This window comes from Malurus melanocephalus, unplaced genomic scaffold, assembly GCF_030028575.1.
Source record: "Malurus melanocephalus ecotype Western Australia unplaced genomic scaffold, MMel_1.1 scaffold_145, whole genome shotgun sequence".
NCBI classification, from domain to species: Eukaryota; Metazoa; Chordata; class Aves; order Passeriformes; family Maluridae; genus Malurus; species Malurus melanocephalus.
In genome coordinates this window covers 936,285-963,269 of record NW_026623377.1, presented here as the reverse complement: position 1 = coordinate 963,269, position 26,985 = coordinate 936,285, and the positions used below count along the sequence as shown (strand labels likewise).

The 26,985-nt window shown below is 36.3% G+C and overlaps 1 protein-coding gene across 12 annotated transcripts in view; it reads left to right on the top strand.

The window, feature by feature from the left end:
* The window catches only part of SUGCT (succinyl-CoA:glutarate-CoA transferase), a 323,333-nt gene that overhangs the window by 99,788 nt on the left and 196,560 nt on the right, over positions 1 to 26,985 (top strand). For 11 of the 12 annotated variants that reach the window (XM_057371355.1, XM_057371350.1, XM_057371359.1 and 8 more), the window contains exons 10-11: positions 20,433 to 20,504; positions 25,006 to 25,103. The exons of the other annotated variant lie outside the window; for it this stretch is intronic. In XM_057371355.1, the coding sequence (XP_057227338.1) occupies positions 20,433 to 20,504; positions 25,006 to 25,103 (170 nt within the window). The remainder of the gene's footprint in view (positions 1 to 20,432; positions 20,505 to 25,005; positions 25,104 to 26,985) is intronic. 12 annotated transcript variants of the gene reach the window in all.

The window sequence follows — 26,985 nt, the reverse complement described above, 5'->3', positions numbered from 1 at the left end:
ACAACCTTTGACCGAATACCTCCTTGTCAACCAGACCACTGAGTACAACCTTTGACCAAATACCTCCTTGTCAACCAGACCATGGCATCCTGTCTTTTCTTGAACACCTCTGGGGCTGGTGACTCCACCACCTCCCTGGGCAATCCATTCTAATGCCCAACCACCTTTACTGTGGAGAAATTGCTCCTCATGTCCAACCTGAATCTCCCCTGGCACARCTCAAGACTATGTCCTCTTGTCCTTTTCATTGCAGACTAAAGCTGCATAGAACTGTTTTATTCTATGTCAAGCAAGTAACACTTCTTCCATATCCTCCATATCCTCCATATCCTTTTTCTAGGAGAAAAAAAAAAAAACCCATTCAGAACACTTTTCCATCAAGACTGATGCACATGTAAAATTTAGCAGTCTCAAAGCTGGCTGGTACTTCTGTCATGAATAAATAGGATCAGAAAATCCAGCTCTGGGTCTCATCCCCTACTTTTTTTTTTTTTAATTTTTGACTTTAGATCAAATTGATAAGTCTTTTGAATTCTGAAGCGTAGTTATTATATGAGAAAAAAGTGTAATGGAATACAATCAAATGTAGCAGATTGAAGCTCTTAATTTACTAAGATTAAAACTGTCCCAGTATGAAACACACATACACAAATGTGTTGTAAATTCWGGATAATTTGAATCATAAAATTAATACAAGCCAGGAACAGTTGACTCAAATGTTTCTTGTAATTAATGCAAGCAAGACATTGGTAATTAAAAAAAAAAATATTGCCCATCCTCTAATTCTGCTTCATATGATGAATATGCAGCAACATTTTCCTTTGACTATTGTTCTGTGTATCTTTTGTGGTGTTTTCTTCCAGTTGACAAACAGGGCATTTGGGTTGACAGATTTTTAATAACCTTTCCATCTCACACAAAATCATATCACATGGAGACATGGAAAAAGATGATCTTTGGAATTGCTTCACATGCTAAGCTTGGTTATACTTTAAAGTGCCTCTGGCAGAGTCCTGTTGTGGGATGCATGGGAAGATCACAGTTCGGCTAGCACAGCCACACTGGCAGAGCTGCACCAGAAACTTGTACTGGAAGTGGGGTTGCTCTCTTGGCTCTCCTGTCTCAGGAACTGAAACAACTATACCTGCAAAATAACTTTTCTTACAACATCGACTTTTCCTCCACCAGAAAAATTGCCTGCATTAGTCTCAAAACCATAGCTCCACTGCCTGGAATGTCTTGTATTTGTTTCTTAAGCTGTTGATAGAATTGAAGTGTTAGGATATAGATAACTTCAGCTTCTAAAAAAACAAAACAAGGAAAAACAAAGGGAAATAAGAGGATGATCAGGTATGTTTTCAGTGATATTGTATGATTTATAATGTGACAGTGCCAGAGGCTCCTTCTGTGTATGGATAACAATACCTACCCCAAAGGAACAGAGATTAAAAATTTAAACAAGAACAAGGTATTCTTTTCAAGAAAGAAACAAAGTCTGATGAGACCTCCAATTCATTAATACCATTCTAGGTATATGGCTAATTTCTTTAAATAAATGTGGAATCCTCCTTTTAATTAAGATATACATTCTTGTACAAAATCTAAAATTATTAGCAGAAATGTATTTTTAATGAATTTTGAAATGAGCTTTCCTCTAAATTTTTCATGTCTTCTTGACCACCAAGTGTTTGCAGCTCCATTTATCTTAATAAAAATAAATAAGTCTAGATTTTCTGCCAATTTGGATTGCCACATAAACTGTTAGTTGTGCTTGTTAAAAAAAAAAAAAAAAAAAAAAAAAAAAAAAAAAAAAAAAAAAAAGTATTTTAATAAATTAACTCAAAAAAAAAAAAAAAAAAAAAAAAAAGGCTTTACAAAGTTTTTCCTGTAGCAGATGAGAGAAGCTGTGTTAGATTAGAATTCTTTTGTATAGCTGTTCATCAGCCATTTGTTTAAACATCTTTTATTTAACATAGTTTAAAAGGGTGATAAAAAATGTGTTTGTTTTTGTTTTTTTTCCAGTAAGGTTCCTAAATAGTGAGATTACATGAATCTCTATGACTACTGATATTCTTCATCCTGGAAATTTAGTATGTCTGGAGCTGGGCTGACTGGACTAAGTCTGTGGGGCCTTACCTTTCTGAAGGCATTATGTTACGCTTCTGTAGAGAGAAAGCACTCTTTAATTTTAGTTGTAGGTTTAGCTTCCTACATAAATAGTTAAAGAAATAGAAAGATTACATTTCGCATTGCACAATAATGTTATTATGCATTAAGAAAAAAAAAATCTGTATTATTTTATTTTTTTTGTGTATTGAAAAGCAAGGTGTAGTGTCAAATTCATCCATCTGGTTTTCCATGAAGAATGCAAAACTAGTGGAACATGCTTATGTGTATTGTTTTATACCTTAGCCTATTCCAGCATTATTATTTTGTAGCACTTCTGTGTTTAAAACCAGCATATATTATTTGTGCAGCAATAATCTATTCTTTCTGTTATTCTTTTCCTCTGTTGGATGTTTAGCCTTTTATTTTAAACATTTGTTATCAAGAGTAATAAATTCAGAGTAATAAAAATTAGTAGAAAGTGGAAAAAAATTTGAAAAGCAAAAATCTTCCAGGTCCTAATTTTTTTTAAATTATTTCAAGTTTGACATCTTCTTTTGACATACCTTTTTATTTTTTAATGTTTTAAAAAACTTTATATCTGATTGTTCCAATAGTAGGGTTTTGCAAGATTATGGCAATTGTTTAGACCCTACACATGGTCAGGCAAATTAATGGAATCAAGCAAAAGCAAAGCGTGGCCACAACAAGAGAGAAGGTAGTCCTCTGCAGTGACAATGAATTTGATTTTGAGAGTAGCACTGAAAATGGAACGTGGATTTATGGACTGTGTCTGATTTGAAGGCCAATCCGGTGTTACTCTTGAGCATGCACACCGCAGTGGAGTCTTCTCCTCCTGAAAGGGGAAATCAGAAAACACACATTGCAGCTCATCTCCTTTTTATGAATACTGACACTACAGGTCTCTCTAGCATATGATAGGTTTTGTATTCCTTGGGTAACAATACTGTTGTGTTTCTCTGTGCATGCCATAGAAACAGGTTTAAGAATCAGGCACCTCTGTCTTCTGTTTAAAAATGTAGGAGTGGAAACAGCACAGTCCAGAGACTTACCTGTCCACAAAACAAAGGAATTACAAACTAAGAAATGAGTCTGGTTGTGCTATTCTTAGTTATATTGTAGAATGTATAGTCTTAAATGAAATTTTGAAAGTTAAGGTTCTACTCTGTTTATACTGTGGTTCAAGAACTGGTCAAAAGTTCTTTAAACTGGATTTCTGCAGGGGGTCCTTTTTTATCTGTTATAAAGTTTTAGCTGGAAAGTAAAGTAGAGAGAGAGCGCATGCTTTGAACAGCATCATGATTCTGAATCTGTAAGATGGAGTGGCATTGATAAAATTGAGGAAACAGATCCCTCTGTAATGTACTTGTGTTTAGCTTAGAATGAGGATCAAATAGACTGTATCTAATAAGAAGGTGRAATATCAGGTAAATATTTATAATTTTTGAACAATATTAACATTAATAATGTAAAGTTTTGTTTTTAGAAGCCTCTTCCTTTGTCTGTCTGAGATGAAGGGATGTGTGCTTGAAGAAGGGAGTGGTCTTCGTGGCCAGCCAGCAAGAGAAGAACCCCTTGTATATTGCTTAATAAAAGCCAACAGTTTTGTTCAAGTTCCTCTTGAAAATATGATGTTCTAAAGCTTTTTTTTTTATTATAGACTTTCTCACTAGTAACAGATGAGTTTAACTTTCTTCATCATCTTCATAATTTTCTCATTTATGCAACTATATTTTGCAGTGCCAGTGTTGTAATAAAACAGAAAATATTAGGTTAAGGGGACAATTAGCTTGTGCAAATTGGTTTTATTTAACAAAATGGTGTCTTGTTATTGTTTGTTAACTGTAGTAAAGTCAGACCAGTTTGCAACAACTCAAGAGAATCTGGTGCAGAATTCCAGTCATGTAGTCTTTATATTTTAAGAACAACAAAGGGACTTGATAATGCTGCTGAACCTTCTTTCCAGATATCTTCTTCTTTTTTCCATTTGAAAACAATTTAGAATAAGTTTGGCGAATCACAGTAATAGAGTCTTTAATCATAAGCATGCCATCTGATGCAGACATGGGTGAATGACAATAAAAACAGAATCACTTCTTTTTAATGAACCCATTATTATTCCATGGGAAAAAATTGATTTGTTCAACTTTGAATGATATCATAGCATCTGTGGTAAACAGCTAGATTTGGATGATGTGTTACTTTGTGGCATCACTCAGGCCTGTATCATTGTATGCAAACACTTGAAAGAAAAGACCAAGAAAATTACAAAAGGCAAGATTAAAACACAGCTATTGTTCTCTGGCTTAAGATCATAAAAGGAAGGAAATTCACAGTTATGTATCCAAACCTCAAATATCTGGGCACAATGCAGTGCCAGCCTAAATTTTACATAACTGTACCCTGTTATGAGTAGACATTGGTGGTTTGATCCTGAATGATGAGTTATATTGCTCTTAGCAGCTGAAACCAGAACAATAATTTTATTTTAATGCTTGGCTTTGCTTGCTGAATAGACTTTTTGAATCAGTTGTAATTGTTTTCTTTATGTTTTCTTGCCAATKGAAATAAAACAAATTCTAATAGGTGGGAGTTTTTTTTTTCAAAAGTTATCCTTAAAACTCTGCTACATATCATTTTGCTAAAATGGAAATGGGAAATTGTGAAGAAAAGCCAGTGTCATGCTAGGGTCTCAGGAATGTTAAAACTTTTGTTGTAAGTTATAATGTATATAATTCTGCAGAAACTTGATTAAAAAAACCCACAAAAACAAACAAACACTTAAATGATGAAAGAAGTTGTTAAAAGTACTATTATCACAAAATAAGGGAAGTAGTACAGAATTTTGAAAGTATCTGCAATTAACTGAACTTTTGTCCTACTYTTCTCAAAAAGTTCTACTCCCCTCCTTGTTCTTGGAAATTGTAATGAGGGTAGCAGAAACTGCTTTAAAGGATGTCAGACTGTGGGTGCAAAATAGAGAAGAGAATAGGCAGTAACATAAAATCTTATCTTGGCATTCTGGCCTAAGGACGTTGCTTCAAGGATTCCAAAGGGGGGGGGGGGGGGCGGATCAGCAATTTCCAGTCAATTGCTGGAAAGGCCTTTAGCGCTTTTAAAGCCAGAAGTGACCTGCCAAACAGTTAAAGAATAAAAACTAGTGTCTGACAAGGTGAGGCTGGAAGGAATGGTTGTAGTTTTCTCAGTCATTTTAGTTCTGTCACTGGAGGAAGAAACCGCAGCAGTGTTTAAGTGACTTGTACCCCTTCTACTTTGTTTCAGATTTGAGGGATTAAGTGGAGAAGRGCTCTGAATTGAAGAGGCAAAAGCCTAAAATGCTGTAGCTTTCTTGCAACAGATGGACCTCTAGTCAGTTTTGAATGGTAGTTTACATCTTCTCTTGTGCAGAAATTACTAAAGGCGTGGGAAATTCACATTGCAGATAAACTAGTCTCTTGGGTGTTTCAGTGACATGGAAAGGGCCCTAATCCACAGTTTGAAAAATTAAAGCCCATAAGACAAGAGAGCTGAAGTGTTCTGTGATAAATCTCTTGCTCATCAGTATAACTGTGGATAACACTAAACAAGATTTATACATGAAAAAGAAAAGTATGGAGACAAAGGGACAAAGAAGACTGCTTTGTGAATATGAGTGATAGTGCTACACTGAACAGCATGGAAACAGCTATGTCGAATGATAGTACCATGGTAGACACAGAATACAGTTCAGCCATCAAAAYGTTGCCTCAGAGAATTGTTCAACATTGGAATTTCATGTCTGGGATCTAGTAGTCACTTCTCTCTTCTAGTTCTTTAATCTCTTTAATGATGCACTGATTGGGATTGTCTCTTATTGAAGGGAAACTGCCTTTCATCCACTTTCCCACCTCAAAGCCCATGCTTGGATTCTTCAAATATTCTCTGACATATATATGTGATGCTCTGTCTATGAGAAGGTCTCTGAGTTCCAGGACTGGGGATTTCCCTCTGATTTTCTGATGCAATCTCTTTCATTCCTCTTAGAGTATTCTTTTTTTTCTGTTTCTGTGACGGACCTGTTTATTATGGTATTCTCTTTCTCTTATGGCTGCTCTTTTTGTTGGTTTTGTTTTGTTTTGAATTTGTATTTTTTTGTCATAGTTACCGTAAGCTGTTTTTACCATAAAGCACCTACTTGTAAATCCACATGCATGTCAGACCAGACTCCTGTGCCTAAACTGGCACTGGGCTAAGCACATAAAGCTCTACAGGCTCTTCACTGTAGGAATTTTTCTGCAGTGTAATGAGGGAAAACTTTTCATCTATAGGTCACTATACAAAAATGTTTTTAACGTAACTAATTAAACCGCGTCCATGGATTTTGTTAAAGCCAGTAGCAAGGCATGGATCCAGCTTTAAATGATGATGTTTTCCATCTGCTAGCACGAATGCAACACTCATTTTAGGAAGGGCATATAATTCAGGGCATGACACAAAGTGAAAAAGCACGTCAAGAGTAGCTCATTGCCCTTAGAAGTCAGCAGCATGTTTTTTCAGGTCTCTTGTGTAGATATGGAGTTGATGCAGATTTAATAGCTGCTGAATCCTTATGCATCTTCTTGCAGATCGGGCATGGCTTCTTCTCGAGCATGGACAGCATGCTCTTAGATCTTTGTAGAGAGCTTTGTGTGCCTGTGCATAACTAGGACATGCAGAGGAAGGTGGTCCTTACCAATATCTAAGCTTGCTGTGGTGCTTTACTTCTGCTTCACTGCTACTTGTTTTTTGGCCAGTCTTTTGCTGATTCCCACATGGTGTAATTATGTATTTCAGTAACTTCTTCAAAGCCAGAGGGCTGAAAAAATGTTGATTTATCTGAAATTGCATCTTTTTTTTTTTAAGAGAATGTGTGAGAATTCTGCTGAAGCCACAGTTTTGCCCAGCCTTCATCCAGAAAGGATAATCTTTGCCTGTTATGAAAGCTGAGGTTATCCATATAAAAGGCCGCTGAATGGGGTACGGAGGAACAAAATGTGACAGAGACATAATCTGGAGATCACATCTTTTTTATTGATTTTAAATTTACTAGGGGTTTATTTTATTTCTGCCTCACATGTGGAGTCACTAAGTCCATTTAATTGTTTAATGGACCAGCAATTTTCAGCCATCCTGCCACAAAACAAAGAAAAGTGTGAGAACACGTGGCAGCAGAAACATTCTCTGTATTCTTAGCAGTATATATATCTATATCTATACATATTTATATATGTATATTAACATGCTGTTGGTATGATTTGGCTAACTTGAGGCAGAATGGCATGGCCAGCAGGTTTTGTTGACCATAAAGTTCTTATGTGTCTGCTCGCTTTAGACACATGCTAGCTTTGTGACATATCTGAGGGGGAGTAGGGATGGATTTCATTGGGAGTAGATTAGTGCCTGTAATCTGGCTACAGGCTGTTCATGACTCTGTCCATACTAAAAATAAGCAGAGCTTGAATTTGTATTTTATTTCTATCTAAATGCCAGCTGGGCCAGGAAAAGAAACTGATCTCCTAAACATCGTAACTTTTTATCCAAGTTTGTGTTTAGAGCTATATTTATCTCTGAAATGATGACACTTTTTCCTGTGCTCCTCTTTGGTTCTTACCATCCCTGTGCTACCCTAGACAACAAAAGCACTTGCAAATCAAATTCTCCCCCAAAAGGTCAATATCCAGATCTAACTCTTAAATTAGCTGTCAGTTTCAGAAAGAGTACATAATTTTTAAATCATATGTTTGCTCATTTGTATGTATCTATCAAAGTTTAGGAACTCCTTGTCAGTCAGTATTCAAACTGATGCTAGTGTGTATCCACAAAATACTTTCCTGCCAAACCTGTCTTGGACATCCGGCTACAGACAATTGTGTGGAAAGTGCAGTCTGCAGAGCAGTTAGCAGAATGACTGACAGCTTGTTGGGGCTTGCAGAATTCCCATCCTACAGTTCCCATATTCTTCCTTCCTTTTGTCATGTGAAGAGGTATTTTGGGTAGGAATGTTGTCCAGAAAACGGTTCCAGCCTCTCACTTTTGGTATTCACTACTTCTGTTGTTGTTGGGATGGGAGCAAAGGTGAATCGAAGCACATGATAATAATGCTTTGGCTTTCCTTCTTCTGAAGGAAAGTCAAGTTCATGATTCATGATGTCAGCAGCAGACTAGCAGCAGGAGGTTTTCAGAAACATCCAAGCAGGAGATGAGCACTGCTGTTCAAAGGGATATACTCTCCGGTCCATCGGTATTGTTGAAATATCCCTGGGTCCCAGCCTGGCTACTATTAGCAGTGTATTSATTCTGGATTGCATTTTACAAGTACTTGTAGCACCTCAGGAAGCTCAATAAGATTCTCAGGGGCTTGATTCACATTCTTCAATCTGGTGCAAACCAGGAAAAATGTGAAGTCAGTTATCACAGAATCATAGAATGGCTTGGGTTGGAAGGGACCTTACAGATCTTGAAGTTTCAATCCCCCTGCCATGAGCAGGGACAGCTTCCACTAGAAGTGTACATTACTCTTATTCTGAGTTGGCCTTGGTACTTCTGCAGAGTCCCTTATAAAGGAATAGAGATTGAAATGCCCAAACTATCAGGCAGTCATATGCTACTGTAGACTTCCTGTTATTTATTCTGTTTYGTCAGGGTTTAAGTCCAAAAAGAGTTTTAGTTGGTTTGAAACTTCTCTGGGGGAGGCCTGSCCTCCTGCTTTATACATTTAAAACTCAAAGTTTTCTTTGTATGTGAAAAGAATACAAATCTTACTCTATAGGATCTTCATTTTCATCTGGAAACTGAAGTCCAGTGCATAACTATATGCCCCACTCATTTCAGTTGATTTTGAATTTTTTATGGCAGCTCAAGGTTGCTTTGTTTGCTTATTTGATATATTTTGTTTTAACTTGTGCAGATTTTGAAAAGAAAAAGATCAAGTAACTAGAGAAATACATTCTTTGTCTACAGAATCTTCTGCTTCAGTACATAACTTGATGTGAAAATTAGTATGCCTCCCTGCATAATTTTCTCTAGCACCCATCCTTCCCACTTATAAGTACAGCTTTCTCAATGTCTAATAAAATGCCCAAGGTTTGTAACTGTAAAAGGAAATGCATATTGGAAGAAAATTAAATATACCAGAATCCCACTGTTACTGAAAGCTGTCTCTGTACTAATTAGCATAGCCATTTAAATGCRTTTTGTTCCTCTTCTCTTTGTATTATCTTTTGGTACTGTTACAAAGGAAGCTCTAAAACATCCCAATGCTTTCATCAGCCTCCCCGGGGGAGGAGGAGTGTCCTTATAAATCTGTGCACATCTTCTCCTTATTTGCTCCATCTTACCCAAGTGAAGCAATCAGATATCAGCTTCATATAATCAAGGGACAAGAAGCTTTTTTCTGTGAAAGGTCATTTCATAGCCAGTTCCAGGGAACAGTGGGCAGGCAGCACTTCAGGCTGTCATCAGGGGTGCAAGAACAGCCAAGCTTCACCAGCAGCCCATTTTAGTCCTTCCCAGCACAATGGCAGGTCTATGTGCTGGGCTTGCTGCTGCCCATTTGATGCCAACCCTGGTGTCACCAGAAGGCCATCTGGATCATTAGGAGACCAGCCCTTTCACTTCACCAAGGTAACAAAGAGGGAGGCAAGAGCATCATGAAGKTCAGGTGCCAGGCCTCTCCTCCAGACTTGCTGGCACCATCCCTTCACCATAGCCAGGCTGGGGCCCTTGGGAGCTGGGATAATTTCTGTGACAAGACTCACTTGCTCTTTACGAGATGCTCTCTCTTACTGGAGATCTTTGCTGTTTTTATGAAGACTGTAACATGACTGTGCTATGGTATACGGATTGCAGTAGCTGGATAGTGTTAAAGTTGTTTGGCTACATGTGACTAATTAATTAAACTATTTTAACATTATGCTGTGTATATTTGCTTTGGATTAGTTTCTCTAAATTATTTATCTTGAAAATATGTGAAACAGTGGTATTTTTTGCTAAAGACTCCGGCAGAAGCAGTGTGTGTTTGCGCTCAATTGTCAATTGATGGAGGTGCAGTGATGTTGTTAGAGTGTTCTGTCCTGCTATAAAAAAGGCTCTTTGAAAAACTGAGTGGAATAATTTGTGAGTTTCTCGACAGCCAGTCAACAGAGAAGAGCAAGGAATCAAATTAGCACTGATGCTGATGAAAATCAGCAGAAACATCAATGAGGACAATGAGGACAAAGTAACAGGGGAGCAAAATTGGCTGCATAAAATTTAACACTTTCCTAATTTAAAATAAACAGTTTATGGAAATTATCTGTAGCAAAAAAATGCAGTAATTTTGTGCTTTTCCTGATGTCACTGTTTGGCAGAGGTATATATAGTAATACTTCTTGCTTTGAATTCATCACATTGGCTTTCAGTTGGGTTTTTTTCTTTAAGAGAGCGAAAAGTAAGGGTTTAGCTTGACAATGAAAGTAAATTTGCAGGTCATGCCAAGAAATTAAAACTCTGTGGTTGTGGGTGGTCTTCAAAGTCAGAATCCTGCCCTAAATAAGCCCAGATTCCTATGGATCTCCCATGATTAAATCAGAATTGTCTTTTGGGTGTTCATATTGTCATGTACAAGAAACAAGCTGCCTCAGCCATCCAGAACAAAAAAAAAAGGTTGTGGCATCACAGGGCAAGATGAATCCTCAAAATAAACCTAAAATTCGTAAGAATCGAGAGTTTGTTAAAGAACTCTATGGTGTTCCTGTGAGTAAAAACGTAAGGGTTTTTTCCTTTCAAATTTGAAGGGGGAATATGTGGGATTATTTTTGAAAACTGGAATTTTCTCCTTCTCCTCCTTTTGTCTCCTGTTTTCTTTTCCTACAGTTTTACTGGCATGCCTATGTCCATCAGACTTTTGGGGCTGCAAGGGGCGCAAGATATGATTTTGTACAAAAGTGAATGTAGATTTTAGGGTGTAGTAGCAGAAGCACACTTAMACCATGTTGATTCTGCGGAACATGTTCTTGGTAAGTGATAGTTATGTTTGTTATGCAGTTATGTTTGTTAGGCAAAAGTCCTCTCCAAGCCATAGACAGGAAGATCTATGATAAAAACCACTATGCAGATTTCCTCAGCTTTTTATCAGTAGATAATTTGACAAATTAGATAATAGAAAGAAAAATTGGTTAAATATTAGCGAGCAAGATAGTAAGTTGACAAAAGGCATAATATTTTGGTTTCTAATTGTAGTGATTTTCAAACTGTTAACAATTTAAATAATGCTAAATTTTGGAAAGATAAAATTTTAATGCCAGTAATGTGATATCAAATTTCAATATTTCTCAAACTAAAGGAGATGCTTAGATAAAAATACTAGAGAAAAAGAGAAGTCCAAATTTAATAGTTTTACAGGAAAATTAGAAGAAAAGGCATTCTGACCTGTTTTAGACATAACTAAGCATTCCACTCATCAAGTGTTACTTTAATATTTTTTTTAAATAGATCTTGTCAGCATTATTCGTATGGCCTGGCAATAAATTTTTGGCATACATTCAGGACTTCAAATAATGTGCATCCTCTGGCCAGTTCAATGTATAAATCCTTGATTAGAGATAAATAAGGGTTTCAAACTAAAACAGACTACAAGCAATAAGCCTTAATGAGTCTGACTTGAAACCACAGATAAAAGATACTGAAGAGTCAAGGTTGAAATATTTGAAATCCATCCTTGGTTCACTGTACTGTGTTTACTGAAGAGGAGATAGGATCACATAATGTTTGAGAGATATATTTATTGAAAAAAGAGTGTGAAATAGAGCAAAAGCTCTTTAATAGGATGGAGTGGAGTTTTGGTTTTGCAGGAAAATGGCAGTTTTCAAACATGACTGCTGTTTATTATAAGTTATGGACGTGCCAAATTTTGAAACATGGCCAATTTTGTACCCCTGCAATTGTTATGCCATCATGGGTGTTTTTTTATATTTTCATCAGCATCATGCTAATTTGATTYCTTGCTCTTCCCTGTTGACTGTTGTTGAGATTATTCCACACTGTTGTTGGAAATTAATTCCACTCAGGTTTTTTTAGAACCTTCTTTATAGCAGGACACTAAGTTATTGAGACCTTAAAGTTCACAGCACTGCCTGCCCAGTCTGAGTTCTGGTTTATTTGCACTGGGTCATCTCGCAGCTTGTAATCCCAGACTGATTGCTCAGTATGAGTTACCAAAAAGGTAGTCAGTAAACTAAAACTCACTTTGGAAGCTGTACTGCTGCATCAGTTAATGTCRAAGAGTAGGGAGGGAAAAGGGACACAAATGGTGACACAAATCCTGCTCTGATGATTTCTGTTGAAAAGAGAATTAAGATCTCATTTAGAATTAAATTCTAAATAGCATTTTTTAAACWTCGTGTTTGAACACTCAGATTTTCCAGACAGCTGCATCTTATGATTATTGGAAGGCATAAGAAACATTTGTCATTTCTGCATCAGTAATGCCTGGAGGGCTGTATAAGGATCAAACTGTGGTCATGTGTGTTGTTTTTCAATATAAATGTTTTCACTGCATTCTTTTACTTTAAAAATGAAACAAAAATACAGTGCTTACAATCCCAAAATTGGAAGAAATTGTGTGAACTATTGTGTGAGAAGGAAAAAGAATAAGGAAACATAGCTTAGATTCAGGCCTTTGAGACATTATTGTAAATGTTGAGAAAAATATTGTTTAAAAAATGGCTCTGCAGTGCCCTTTAAAATCAGTAAGCGTCTATTTTAATTCCCATATAAGTAGTAACTGGCTCCTGTCTGTATATATACTTAAATGTTGCTTGCTGTATAAGACCTTGTTTGCTTAATATCAACCTAACTGCATTTTTATGGCTGTGCTGCAAACCTCTTGAAAATGGTGGCTTAAATGGAAATGCTGACACAACATTAATTACACTGGCTCCAGTGTGATACTGTGAGTAAAGTTTATTTATTTTGTGTGTGTGTCTGTGTGTGTGTAATTTCATTATTGAAAGACTAATGGAAAACTAATGTGGCAATGCAGAATGTGATTCGGTGCTTGATATTTTTCAAGATCAAGAAACAGTTTAAATGCCAGTTTACAGTACTAGATAATTTATTTTTTATTTAGGTATAGTATAGGTATTTAAAATTCTAGAAATTCTAGAATTTTCTAGAAAGTTGTCACTTTCCCACTTAAATGCTGTTCACTGTTCTTCCAGGAGATTTTAAATATCTTTTTGGGTGGTGAGGCTAAATGTGTATTTCATTAGAAAATAAAAAAAAATGGTTTCATTTCCCTGTAGCATATGTTCTTTGAGATATTCTGGAGAAACGTCTTGTCTTAAATTATGAGGGTAATCCAAAGTTAACATTCACTGCACTATTGAAGTAACGACTGTAAAAGTCTAGGTGGCAAATAGTTTGCCTAACTGATACTTTTAGATTACACATCAATGTGTTGCATCTCGTCAACTGGGAAATGAACAGTGCAAATACCCTATGGCCAGATGAAGAAAAAGTGTGAGAGAGAGAGACATCCTGTCTCCAACCTGTTTCTTAGGGCAGTGAGTGGATTTGGAGAAGGCTTGGATTCAGTCTGTTTCCAGCAGTTTATAATTCTCACATTAGGCATGAACTAGAGAAAAACATGACATGGTCTGAAGAGCAGTTTTAAACTGTTCTGTTTCCTGAAGGAGTGTTGACAGTAATACACTATAATGCCAAATACAGCTACCCCTATCTGATGCTGTGACTTTGTGTAAACTTTGCTGCCCCTTTCAGGAAGGTACCTTCAGAGCACTTTTAATGGTTAATCAACTTTGCTCACAGATCAGTCAAGCATCAAATTTTTCTGGATTCATGCACATATGGAACTTGAAGGCTGATCAGAAAAATTATCTGATGAGTTGTGGGTTCTGTAGAAGTGAATCCTCTCCCTAGCTATAGTCAGTGGTGACCTTTCTTTGACATCAGTGCTGGTGCTTTGCCTCATCTCAGAGAACAAAGTCCCACTTTTGCCATAAACACCTTTCCTAGAAGCTTGTGGCATCCAGTCAAATTTGTTTTTCAGGAAGAGAATTGTTGCAGATATTCTTAATGCTAATCTGTCCAGTAGACTGATAGCTGTGAAGTTGCAAGGTACCATATCCTGCAACGCAGCAGGGGAGTGAGATACAAGTAGTGTAGGTTGGAAAGATCAGAGAGGAAAAGTGAAATCTTTGTATGGAATGCCCTTCTTCAGTTTGCGCAGTGAGAACATTCAGCATCCATTAATCTAGTCCATGAAATTTACATTTTTTGTTTTTACTGTTTGCTTTCACTGGAAGAGAGTGCAAAGTAGGCAAATAGTTTCAAAGTGTGTGGCCTTTATTATTTATATGTATTGCTCAGAACTACCACTGACCAAACTTCTTGGTCTTGTTCCCATTTGTTACAGTAATTAAATATTAAGTTGTTATGAAAGGATTGTGCCATCCTCTTGAAAGAAAAAATAATATGACTGCTCCATGGTTCTGTGTCACAGCTGATGTTTTATTCAAACTAATGTGTAAAGGTAGAGAATCATGTGTAAAGTTTACCACATTTGGGAAGAACGTAATAATTTTAGATCTGAAGCAAAACTGAGGATCTCCTACACTGTAGTTCATTCGATCAGTTTGGAGAGAGAAAAATCAGCATATACTGTAGGTACATTTGGAAGGACAAGAGAGCCTGTGCAGGTTAGTGAAATCCTGAATACATCACCTCCTTAATTTTAGCCTTTAATCTGCATTAAGACTAGATAATGCTTGTCCTTAAATGACCTTTGCATTGAATTGAATATTGCACTGGAAACTTCAAAGCTAATTGAAGACAAATTATGTAGTCAAATCCCGTGGTTCCAAGCCTGCAAAAGTCCAGCTCTTCTGTTTGACCACACCCATTAATACCAAGGAAGTACTTCAAGTTTGCAAACAAAGACCTATGTATGGACACCTAGCGTCTCATTGATTCTGGAGGAGAGGAGAGGAGAGGAGAGGAGAGGGGAGGGGAGGGGAGGGGAGGGGAGACACATGAAAAGCAATCTCTTAAAAAAATTGTTGTTATGTTTCAAAGCTTTGCTTGAAAATACTGTTTTGACTTTTTCTGATGTTATGTTTAAGACTTCTCAAGAAGGTGTCTTTGATGTGTATTGATCCCAGCTGGTGCCAAAGTTTCATTCAGCCTCCACATGAAGCTGCTTCTCCTATGCCAGCCTTGGGAGGGAGCTCAGAGGAGTGTTCTGCCATAATGCTGTCTGAGAGAGCTCCCTGTTGTGCTGACAAACATGTAATTTACAGAAATACTGTATCTAGCCTTTACACAAGGGTAGCTTCTTTCCAAAATTTTAAGCAAGCTGCTTGATGAAGCCAGTTGAAGCAAACAGCCTCTTGCTCTGTAAGACCAAGAGCAGTTAGAAGGCATGTAAAATTCAAGTCCCTTTAAGTCCTGCTCCAGCAGTCACCAGTACATTCGGACTATCGCAAAACCTTCAAGTTTTCCCTTCATGATTCATTGTTGGATGGTTTTAGGGATGCCCCTGTTCGAGCTTATGAATCAAAAGGCAGTGCTGTCTTGAAAGATACTTAAAATCCAAGGGTGTCTAACATTAGGTATCCCCAATGGAAAGGGATTTTAAGTATCTCTACAGATCCTAACTGTTATTCCCACAGGAACATGAGATAAGGAAACTCATAAATATGAGTAATACACCCCTTTTACCATATCTAATGTAGTACAAAGGTTCCTCCAAGGGGAGGTCAGGCAACTTTCAAATATTTCAACCATTGACTGCTATTACCAGAAAACTGGCCAACATGGTAACTGGTCAATGAAAATAATCACTTGTTCAGATAACTAAAGCTTTTACCTTCTCCTAAATGTGAGCTAATCCTACAATTTGAAAAACTCAAAGCTTTGTTCTGTTGTTCTCTCCAAGTATTGTTTGGCTTACAAAATCTGTGGAATGCATCAAATGATTGATGCATGAACCACCAGGATACACACCAAGCAGGTGGTTGTGCTGCTTTTCAGAGGGACTGTGACAGGCTGGACAGTCAGGCCATCAAGAACCTAATGGAATTCAGCAAAAGGAAGTATGAAGTCCTCCACATGATAGGAAATAATCCCATGCATCAGTACAGACTGAGGCTGACCTGCTGGAAAGCAGCTTTGCAGAAAAAGACCTGGAGGTCTTGACGAACAAAAATAGGAACATGAGGCAGTAATGTATTGCTGTGACACAGGGATTGTTCTGGTCTGTATTAGGAGGAAAATTATCAACAGGTCAAAAGAGGTGATCCTTCCCTCTGCTCAGCACCACTGAGGATGTACAACCACTCAATCCAGTTATGGATCTACAACTGGGTCTACTTGTGTTGGGTCTACTTGGGTTTTTGGGACAAGGGTTTGCTCATACTGAAACAGGTTCAGTGAAGGGGCAAGAAAATAATTAAGGGCTTGAAGCATCTTTCATATGAGGAGAGATCTGGCATTGTTTAGCCTAAAGAGGCAGAGAGGAAGCTCAAGGATGTCTTATGAATGTGTATGAATACCTGATGAAGGGGAGTGGAGCATTAGCCTACACACCTGAAGATGTTCTGTGTTGTTTTGATTTCTGTGTTTTGGACTCAAATACTGAAAACTTACCTGGACTATTAGAATTGTCATATCTTTTGATTGGTCCCTTTTATTTATTTATTTATTTTTTTTTTTTTTTTTTTTTTTTTTTGTGGAATCAACATGCAATGAAAACACATGCAAAGATACTTACGTCTAATTGATGATTGCCATAGAACATATATGCCTTCATAAGGCAGGCAATGAATACAAAGACTAATGTTTTTTCATTTACACCTTCAAAGCTGGCAAATTTTGAAAGGCTATTGACTTAGAGCAGCAGAAAAAAGGGCTCATTTAGGCCCATTATCTCAGCAAGTCTTTGCTTGCTCTGGTTATAATTTAGGTTAGGTTTGGCCTGCATCTTTATTGTGTAGTCTATGTAGCAAATTTGGAGAATAGTTGTAAACCACATAGAACATTCATGAAGGCAGAAAAAGTTTATATGCCATGTGTTTAGGGAGATTAAAGTGCTTCAGTGCAGAAAGTACCTCAGGTGTACACAGTCTTCTAGGATCAAATTTGGAGAAATGCTGAGTCTTAATGAGGTCCTGTAACATCCATTAGACAGTGTGAGGTGGTGATACATGCACACACTAGACCTCGAGATCTGCCTTTGAACTTGCATGTGCTGATGTCATGTACTAGATATCATTCACTGTGAATTTATGGATTATTTTCTTAGCAACACTCAAATTTTCACAAAAAAACTCTAACTACACCATTGAATGCTCACAATCTGTCTTTGCCTTTTCAATGATTGAGATATCAAATAATTTTTTCTTGCATGGTATTTGTTTCTTGTCTTCACCAAATGATGTGCTATTGCTCAGGATACCACATGGGAGTAGTGGGTTAATTCATGCTTGTGCTCTCAAGAATCTTATCAGAAGGCCTCATTCTTCTGAGAAAGGAAGGGAAAAAGGACTTTTGCCTTGTGTGTGTGGTGGCTTTTATTGCGCTAATGTGAAATGATTTGATGTGATGTACAGCAGTTTATCAAAACAAAATCTCATTAAAATCTGTGCACACTTTGCCCTTACTCTCCTTTGTATAATAAGATTGTGAAGCTTTCTGTCACCAGACGGTAACCTGTGGTAACCTGTAGTGTATGTACATTTATGGGTGATGAATAAAACCATTGTCACCCCTAAATGTTGGCATCAATATTATGCTAGTAACATTTGGGAGTTTCTGCTTTATCAGCAGCAATGACTGGCAAATAATCAGCTGTTTTGTAATGGGAAGCTTAAAATAGCAGCCAAAGACATTTGAGTTAAGCTGCATGGAAAAAGGCACTGCTGMATTTATTATGATACGATTTTTGTTTGTAAGGATGACATAATTGTTATTTTAGCATTTTAGATATAGAGTGCAATTAAGAATAATCAGTTTTCCCACACATTCCGCAAAGCAACTGAAGCACACATGCTAATAGCCAGGCCCTTAAATTTAGAGAAACTTCCGCTGCTGCATGGGCAGCCAGTGGGTACAGATGCATGCCTCACAATGGTATACAGCTATTGTGTGATTGCAGCCTTCTTACAGAGATGTGAGTCTCAAAAAAAGTTGCTGATAAATAATGAACTCTCTAAGATTTGCCCAATATGWATACATTTTGGAGTGCTGAGGAAGGGGATCTGTACATATGGCATATACTGTAGATTTTGTGACGTGTAACAGGCATCCAGACTGAAAGTTTAAAAGAATGTACAAAAGAATTCTAATTTGTGTTTACAGGAAGTAGTAGGGGGTTGCACCAGTAGAAATTGTACTGTGTTACATATGCACTGATACATACAGTGTTTAACCCGCAATTTGTGTGGGGTGCATGAGGCTAGTTTTAGAACTCAGAACATCAGCAAAGACAAATCAGGATTTGGGCTTGGTGTTCAGAAAACAGATTTTGCCTGGAACTAAAAGGTAGTGCACTTATACTGACAATTTTAATTCATAATTATTCCCACTAAAAGCCATTTACTGGTAGGGCGAGAGTCTTGTATATTCTTATACTAGGATCAGCCATTATTTTTTTGGACAGAGGTCTTTATGAACAGATTTATTTAAGAAATGTTTCTGTGTTCACATACAAATCTTTTTTTTTTTTTCATTCAATTCCCCAATTCTTTTTCTGTGCTTACTGCTCTTCTCAGCGKGAGCACATAGTACCTTTATATTATGTATGTTATTAAACTTTTGCTGTATTGGGGCCAAATCAATGGTACTTCTTTCGTGCTTGGGACTAATTGCTGAATTTAATCTTTGCTTCCTAGAATCTTAGACTGAAGTACTTAGTTAAATGTGTGAAAAATAAAGTGCTGAACTTTGCCATKAAATGAAACATAGAGCAAACAGGTGATATTTTAATTATGACATACAGTTACTTGCATTTCAGTGAACATGATTGTCCACATAAAGTTTTAAAACTTTGACTAATAAAGTAAAAGAGTCTTAGTGAATATATTTGTGTCTATAGGAAAGACTGCAAGTTGAGATATCCTATTGCTCTCTGTAAAGAATAATAAGCCACTGTGGCATGAGAATTTTAATCATTAAAGGGTTTCCATGCCTGGACTTATATTTGTGTGTTATTTTACCAAAATTTATTGTGAGAATTCACACCTTTAAATCAGGACATGATAGCTCATAAAAAAACCCCACCAAAACAAGGAAGGTTTCTAGTTATGGAAGAGTTTTGCTCTCTGCAAGAAAGTATTGCAAGACCCTGCCACCATTAGTGTACCAGCCTGTGCTGGCCTCTTATACTGGAGTCAAATTGATTGTGAAAGAATTTTTTCCAAATGATTGCAAAAATTGGGCTGGTAATATGAATGACAAATTGCAGTTACACACCTTTGCATAAGAGAGAGGTGTGGAGAAAAGAGGAATCTRTTTTAATTATCCAATTCTGGAGGACACCCTAAGACAATGGTAAAAATTGAGGATGTTGCCTATTACAGGTTTTCTTTTTTTCCAATGAAAATCTAAGTGAGATGGTTTAGCCTGAAAGGAAAGCTGTTATACCCTACCCAGCTCAATGTTGTGTTCACCATGAAATGTGACAGTAAGGCCATTGTAAAAAGCGAAACATAAATCTTTAAAGCTGGAAAAGAGTCCCATTTCTTCTAGGAGATGCATCCTGAGACCACTGACCAAGGAGATAGTTTAATCTCCAGCTGAAGAGCTGGAAAGATGCAGTCTATCTCTTTCATTCCCATCGTAATTCTGAATTTGTAGTTGCTATCTGTCAATATTTTTTTTTAATGTATTTGGTATGGGTGTGTGACAATTCAATGCAGCTGTCTACTCTGAGTCAGGGTAAGAGTGAAGCTGAAAAAAATATCTCCTGTCAAGTAAACATTATCAGGATAATCCTTCTGAGTCCTTCGAGTGTGGGACACATTAAATTTCAGGGTGGCTCATGACACATTTTCATCAAATAAAGGATCAACCAAGGTAACTTCTCATCTCTAGAAAAGAAAATCAAAAGGGCCACATCCATCTTTGTGGATGGATGACTTTGAGCCACTTTTATGGCTCAAACTAGAGATTGGGTCTGAATAGAAATGTTTAAGGAAGTAATTTGAACATTATTTACAAAGTTTCATTTCAAAGATGTGCTGATTTTTTATAGTTTAGTTGCATCTTATCACCTATCTTTGTTCTTCTAGGCCTTTAAGACCAAGGATGGCTACATCGTGGTGGGAGCTGGAAATGATCATCAGTTTGTCACGTTGTGCAAGGTGTGTTAGGCAAGAGTACAGAAATGTATAACAGTTTCCATTCTCACTAGGAAAATTAAGGCACCRATTGCATCTTTTCATTTATTTATTTATTTATTTAATGGAGGTAAGTGGTGAGTATAAAATCTAACCCAGCAGTTTTGGCTGGTCATCTGATRTGGGGTGTGAATGTTTTGGCCCTGAATTCAGAATACACCAACTCCGAAACTTGTGGTACTGAACCCCTTTTGAAATCTGTGCACTTCTGATTAGCAAAAAAAAAATTGACCAACCTCACAACCTTCCAGTTTTGGAATGGTGAGTGTCGTGGTGTCTATTTCAGGAAAATATGTCACACCGTTTCTCCATAAAATACATGTTAAACAAAGTATTAATGAAGCAAACATAGAAGATGAGTTATTCTTGTGCTACTTGAAGCAGTACTCAAGTGCATGGTCCTTTTGAGCACTGCCATGTGCTGATCTGTGCTTGCTGAGTAAATTGTGGACTTCTTAGAAAAGAAGTGTTACAGGACTCTGGGCTGATTATGCAGTGGTGCAGAGATATGATGTTGAAGAACAATCTTCAAATAAAAAATTGTTCTAAATAAAATGTGTCAATGTTCCAAACAAAAAAACCCTAGTAACATGTAAGGTGGGACAAGAGAAGCTTTTCATATAGTATTAGACAACATTAAAAAAATTACTTTTTTGGCCATTGGGTTTTTTTTCTCTAGGAATTTGGATATTTAACATAACATGACACTCAGGAAACTGAGCATTATTTTCCTCCATTTGTTCATGTCAGACATTTCGGTGGGTGTTCACCACTAATAACTCCGGACAGTGCAGTTTTGATTCTCTTGTAGTACAATTTGGGGTGCGTATCTCCACCTCACTGTCTGGAGGAGTCTGCTTTCACTTACTTGACTTGGCACTCAACCTTTCAGAATTTGATCAGTGGGTTTTCTTGATACAGTCGTCATTACCTATCTTAACATGAATGGAGACTAATAGCTGAATGAGTGTCTAYCTGCTACAACTCAATTTTATCAAAGGTTCGTTATCTCATAAAGGAAATCTGTGTCCCAGGACATAGCTATGAATGTTTTCTTGGTGCTTTATCATCTAAAGTGAAGAATTATGTAGCAAAGGCTTGTCATCCTGCCATCCTAAGAGTTGAAGATCTGCCTTGGTGTGTTCTGACATATTGATGTGAGGTAGCAGGCACTAAAACTTTAGACCACTCACTTTACCTCACTTTAGGGTACAGCTGTGAGAATTACAGTATGCCTTGTTGCTACCTATTCCATCTGTAATCATTAAAGAGTGAATGGAACACCAGGAGATGAAGCATGATTTTAATGATTTGTGTTACCCCAGAATCAATAGGACAAAAATTAAGTGAGATGATTAGCCCTGGTCTGCAGGCTGTTGTTCTTTTGTTTAATCCTTATAAATGTGTTCTGGTTTTTCTACAATTGAAAGTAAGAGACATCAAGCATGGAAAGTGATGATTGCTTACATTTCAAAGGGATTAAGAAAGCAGAAAAAATAGCTCAAGTTTTGAGTAATTGTTAGATTTTTCTGTACACCAGTTATCATATTTGTTTCTAAAAGGAATGCTTTTTACCCTTACCAAGATATTGTAGGTATGGATTTGGGCTGTAACAGTGTCCAGAAATGAAATGATGTGGAAGTCACTGGAATGCTGGAATGAATATCCATTAGAGATATGCTCTGTGCTAAGTCAATGTGATTTGGAGCTTAAAACACTGTGAAGAGGGAAAGCCAATAAAGGAACTTTACTACAGGAAGGCTCACAAAACCCCAGTGAACTTTAGTAAATACAGAGACCACTAATTCAAAGACTGGGATTCCTATTAGAGAATCTTTCTTAGCTGAGTTGGTGCTGAAAATCAGGCTGTATGGAAGCTGTTGCCCTGAAGACACATACTCTAGAGATGTAACAGTTGGCCAAAGCTGTAAACAATGGCAAACATTCTGCTTCAACTCTATCTTTTCAGGCAAGCAGAAAGAAAAATCTGAAATAACTCACTGTGATATTTTCAAAATCAGTGACAACTAACTGTAGCTTGTTTGAGGACTTGGATAATTGCAGAAAAACTTGGTAACACTGCCGAATTGCATTTCATTGTGGTCAAGTGTTACAACAGCACATCCTGACCTGTGGCTGATTTGTTCTGAACAGGAATATTCAGCAAAGAGTCTTCTGAAGACTGAAATGTTTGCAGCAATGGAGAGTACAAAAGGTTTGCTGGTGTTGCAGGAGAAAACAGACCTCCTGAGTTCTGAGTGTGCATCTTAGTGCTTAAACAAGGCCTCAAGCATAGAACACCATTTTCATTTAAAATTTTCACAGTAAAATAAAGAAAATAGCATTGGCAACATGATGCAGAAAGATGAATGGTACATTAATGAATAGCTTCTCAAGTGTGCAGTTGTTAGTCACAAAAAAATTGAAAAGAAGGCATGTAGCTTTACAACAGATGGTCATTAAGTTAAAGCCGAAATCAGTAACATTAATTAAAACAGTAGAGTGAGCAACTCCATATGATCATTTTTCATATAATTCATCAAATAAATGATTTTCTGATAAATTTATTGTTTTTTTAAGCTCACATAAGTATTCACTATCATTTACTTTGAACAACATTGCAGGACTTTTTTTTTTTTGCTAAAGCAGTGATTTATAACTCCAAAATAGCAGCATTTAAAAAAGGAAATAGTTTTAAGGGGTACCAATAGCATTGATAAACTTCCAGATGGGAATATTTAGCTATTTTCTAATGCTAAATTATATTCTAATGCTAAATTATGAAATGTTGTGATTTCCGTAAACTAGATTATATAAATGCAGAAGAAAAAGAAAATATGCTRTGAATTAAGTATTGATGGAAGATGCTAGATTGATGTTTTATGTTACCTTGCATATAAAATCTGCAGAAAAGTTTTGTAACATCATCATTGTTCTAGCTTAACTTACAGATACCATGCTTAGTTTTGTCACTATAGGTGACAAATTTTGCCAGAGGTGACTATCTGTTTTGAATATCTCTAAATATCTGTCGAAAGAGAATTGGTTTAGCTAATGGTTTTATTTCATCAAGCTATTCACTTGTAAAGGAAGCTGTATCCTTATTCGTTCCAGCAAAGTCAGGAGCCATAAAGTGATAGTGGYCTTGGTCTAAACCAGTGTCAGAGGAGTTAAAATGTTATGTTTGAAGTTAATATCCGAGAGATTAACACCAATTTACGTATCACTTACATGTGGTGCTACACAGGCATACCTGTCGCTCAAGGAGCGACGGAACGTGTTAATAAAACATAAATCCATTGATGATTGCTAAATACACAGAAAACACCTCCAACTCAGATATGTCCTAGTCAAAAGAGGAGTAGAGTTTGGATAAAGAGTAAGGAAGTGTTGTATGTATTGATCCTGTTCTTAAACTCTTCYTAAAGCATCAGCACTCAGACAACAGTAGAGATAGAATGAAGGGCTATCAGAACTTCAGATTTGAGACACTTTTTTTTTTGTAAGCCATCTTAGAAATGGCTGTATTAAAAATGTAGTATGTTTAGARGGGTTGTAAGACTCATAAGAAAAACTGATCTTTAGTGTGTGTTAGTGAGTAAAAGTACATGAAGAATATTTGACAGTCTCTTTCTTTATAAGATTCTATGCTGCCTTTCTCTGTAGCTGAAGTAATTGAGGTATTTTAAAATTATGTTTAGAAATCACTTTTAATCATGTTTATTTATGTTCCATAGAAAGTAATTTTGGCACAAATAGGTAAATTATATTGATTTTCCACATAGTTGTTTTTTCTAATGAATGCTTCTACAAAATTCCAAGAATCATTCAGCATATGTAATTCCCTATATAGGATAATACACACTGTCTTCACATGTTGTGTAAATTTCTAATGTGGCAGGCAGGAGTTACACATAAAAGATATATTTCTCATTTCTCAGAGATTACACTGCCATTTTTTTCATTAATTGTTTTGGAAAAAAAGTAATAAAGAAAATCAATGACATTTCAATAGAAAAGGACTTTTTTTTTTGACAGAGGTTAGTGAAGTGGAAAAAAATAATCTTAGATGTATCTTTTCTAAGTCCAGCATATGAAGTACAGATTTACTTCTTATTCTGTGACATATAATTTAGTGCAGGATAATCCCACAGATCTATCCTACCTCATGGTAATAGTGTTTTATAGTAAGAATTTCTCCCAGCTAATCCTGAAAACTGTCAGTGAGGATTTGGATATTCAGCTTGATTTCTCTCCTTTTCCTTTACTTGTTAAGTGACATTAACCAGGAGTCTTCTACAAAACTGTAATAATTAAATTTTTAATATCTTTAACTATATGAAATGATTGATAACAAGTAGTGATATTTGGAAATCAGTAATTTAAAAAAATCAGTAATTTTTTTTTTAGCTACACATATATCTTCTATCAAGCACATTTCTTAATTATTTTTATTTTTACTTAGATCCTGAATTTGCTTGAAGTTAGTAAAGATTCCAGATACAAAACTAATACACTCAGAGTCCAGAACAGAAAAGAACTTATTGACATACTGTCAACCCGGTAAGTTAATTAAAATGGGAGAACCTACATTTAATCTTTTAATGCAAATGGTACTGTATAACAAACTCATGATGTGAAAATTTTATTTTACTCTTTTGAGATTCTCTATTTTTTTTTTAAATAGGTATCATGAAAGCTTACTGATGTTAAATATTCTGCCTTTTGCACACAGACTAAAATGTGAACTAAAGAAACCAGACCACATATTTARGTTTTCAGAAATCATTTTAATATGTTTTTAACATTGAGTTGAATTTTAGTGGAACCACTACTTTCTGCTTTCCTGGATGAATGTAGCTACTGGAAAAAGATGCTTGAACCACCATTTGCTTTTGCTGTGGTATTTAAAAATTTTCACTGAGTGGTTCTGTATCCAAGGGAATTCCACTTGCTGCTACTCCCTTACTAGTTGTTCTTTATTTTTGTACTCGGTGCCCCAGATCCTCCCTGGGCCATTCCTTTTCAAATCAAAAGGATATGTGTTTAGTTTTCTATTTGGGAATCATCCTATTAAATACTTAATTAATTTTTTTTTAAGAGGAAGCACAAAACCTCTTTTATTGAGAGATTAAAATATCTTAGTTATCGTGCTYATTCTGTTTGAGAAGGTCTTGCATCTGTGGAGTGCCCCTCTATGTAATGGAGAGGATGACAAATTTATATAACTGAAGTAAAAACTAACCTGTGTAAACCTTTCCAAAGATGGCTTCAGCTGCACCTCATACTTTGGGGGATGAGCAGAAGAGGTGGTGTATTTACTGTGGTCAATGATTCAAGGAAAGTCATACTATCATATTGACACTTGGCCCGTCTGTGTCTTTGTCAACAAACCAGTTGTTGTAACAGTTATCAATCACTGAGGGGTGTTTGGAAGCATTAAGTCAGATGTCTSCCCTTCCCATTCCATCCAAGAAAAAGAGTTTCAGTAGCACATCCACACCTCCCACTCTCAATCCCACACATTTTTTGGATATTGAGAACCAGAATTTTGAGTCATTAAAGAGTGTGGAGAGAGTGGTTTTGTCTCTTCGGGTTGCACTTGTGCTTTTGTCTCTGTTTTACTTGTCTATTTTCAAATGTCCTGCTCCTGGTGAAAAAAAATTAAGTACTAGGTGACTTTGAATTCTAAAATAATTATGGTACAACTGTTCTTGATTAACTTTTGGAACTCTTTTACCTTTCTTCTTGTAAAAAATGGATATGTGATAGCATAGACAAGGCCACTCATGCTGTAAGTTCTGAGCCCTTGAAAAGACACAGTTTATCTTTCAACCTACTTTTGAACTCTTGTATTCTTGATAGATAGTCTAGATAGCATAGTCTTACTTTCAAAGTTGGTTCGTGTTGACTTATTACTTGGACTTCATTAAGTTTGGCATTTATCTGATGTACTCTGGTACCTTGGGAGAAAGCTGTTTTGCCAACCATGGATCAATTACTTAATAGTTCATTACTTCTGGYTAATTTTGGACATGGTTGTTTTTTTTCAATGGGCATTATCTGAAAAAGAAARTAAAGTTCAAGGAACAGCTGTTCTTTGGATTGCCAGAATTCTAATTTGGTTTTATATCTGTGGCTATTAGTTAATCAGATTACATTGTTGCTCTTCCAATTACTGCTTTATGTAATTTTTTTCTCAGAGTTTGTGTTCTGTTTTATTATTATAATTTARGCTGAATTTCTGTGTGTTATGTGCTAGTTTGTGAATGTATACACACTTTTGAAGCAGACATTTCAAAAGTATTCAGTCATATTATTGTGAATTCATCTGGCAATCAGTTATGAAACACAGATATAATAAACACCTTTGGCATTCTAATGGAAGTTGAATATTTTTTTCACACACATTGCAATTGCTTTTATTCACTAATGGAGTATTTAA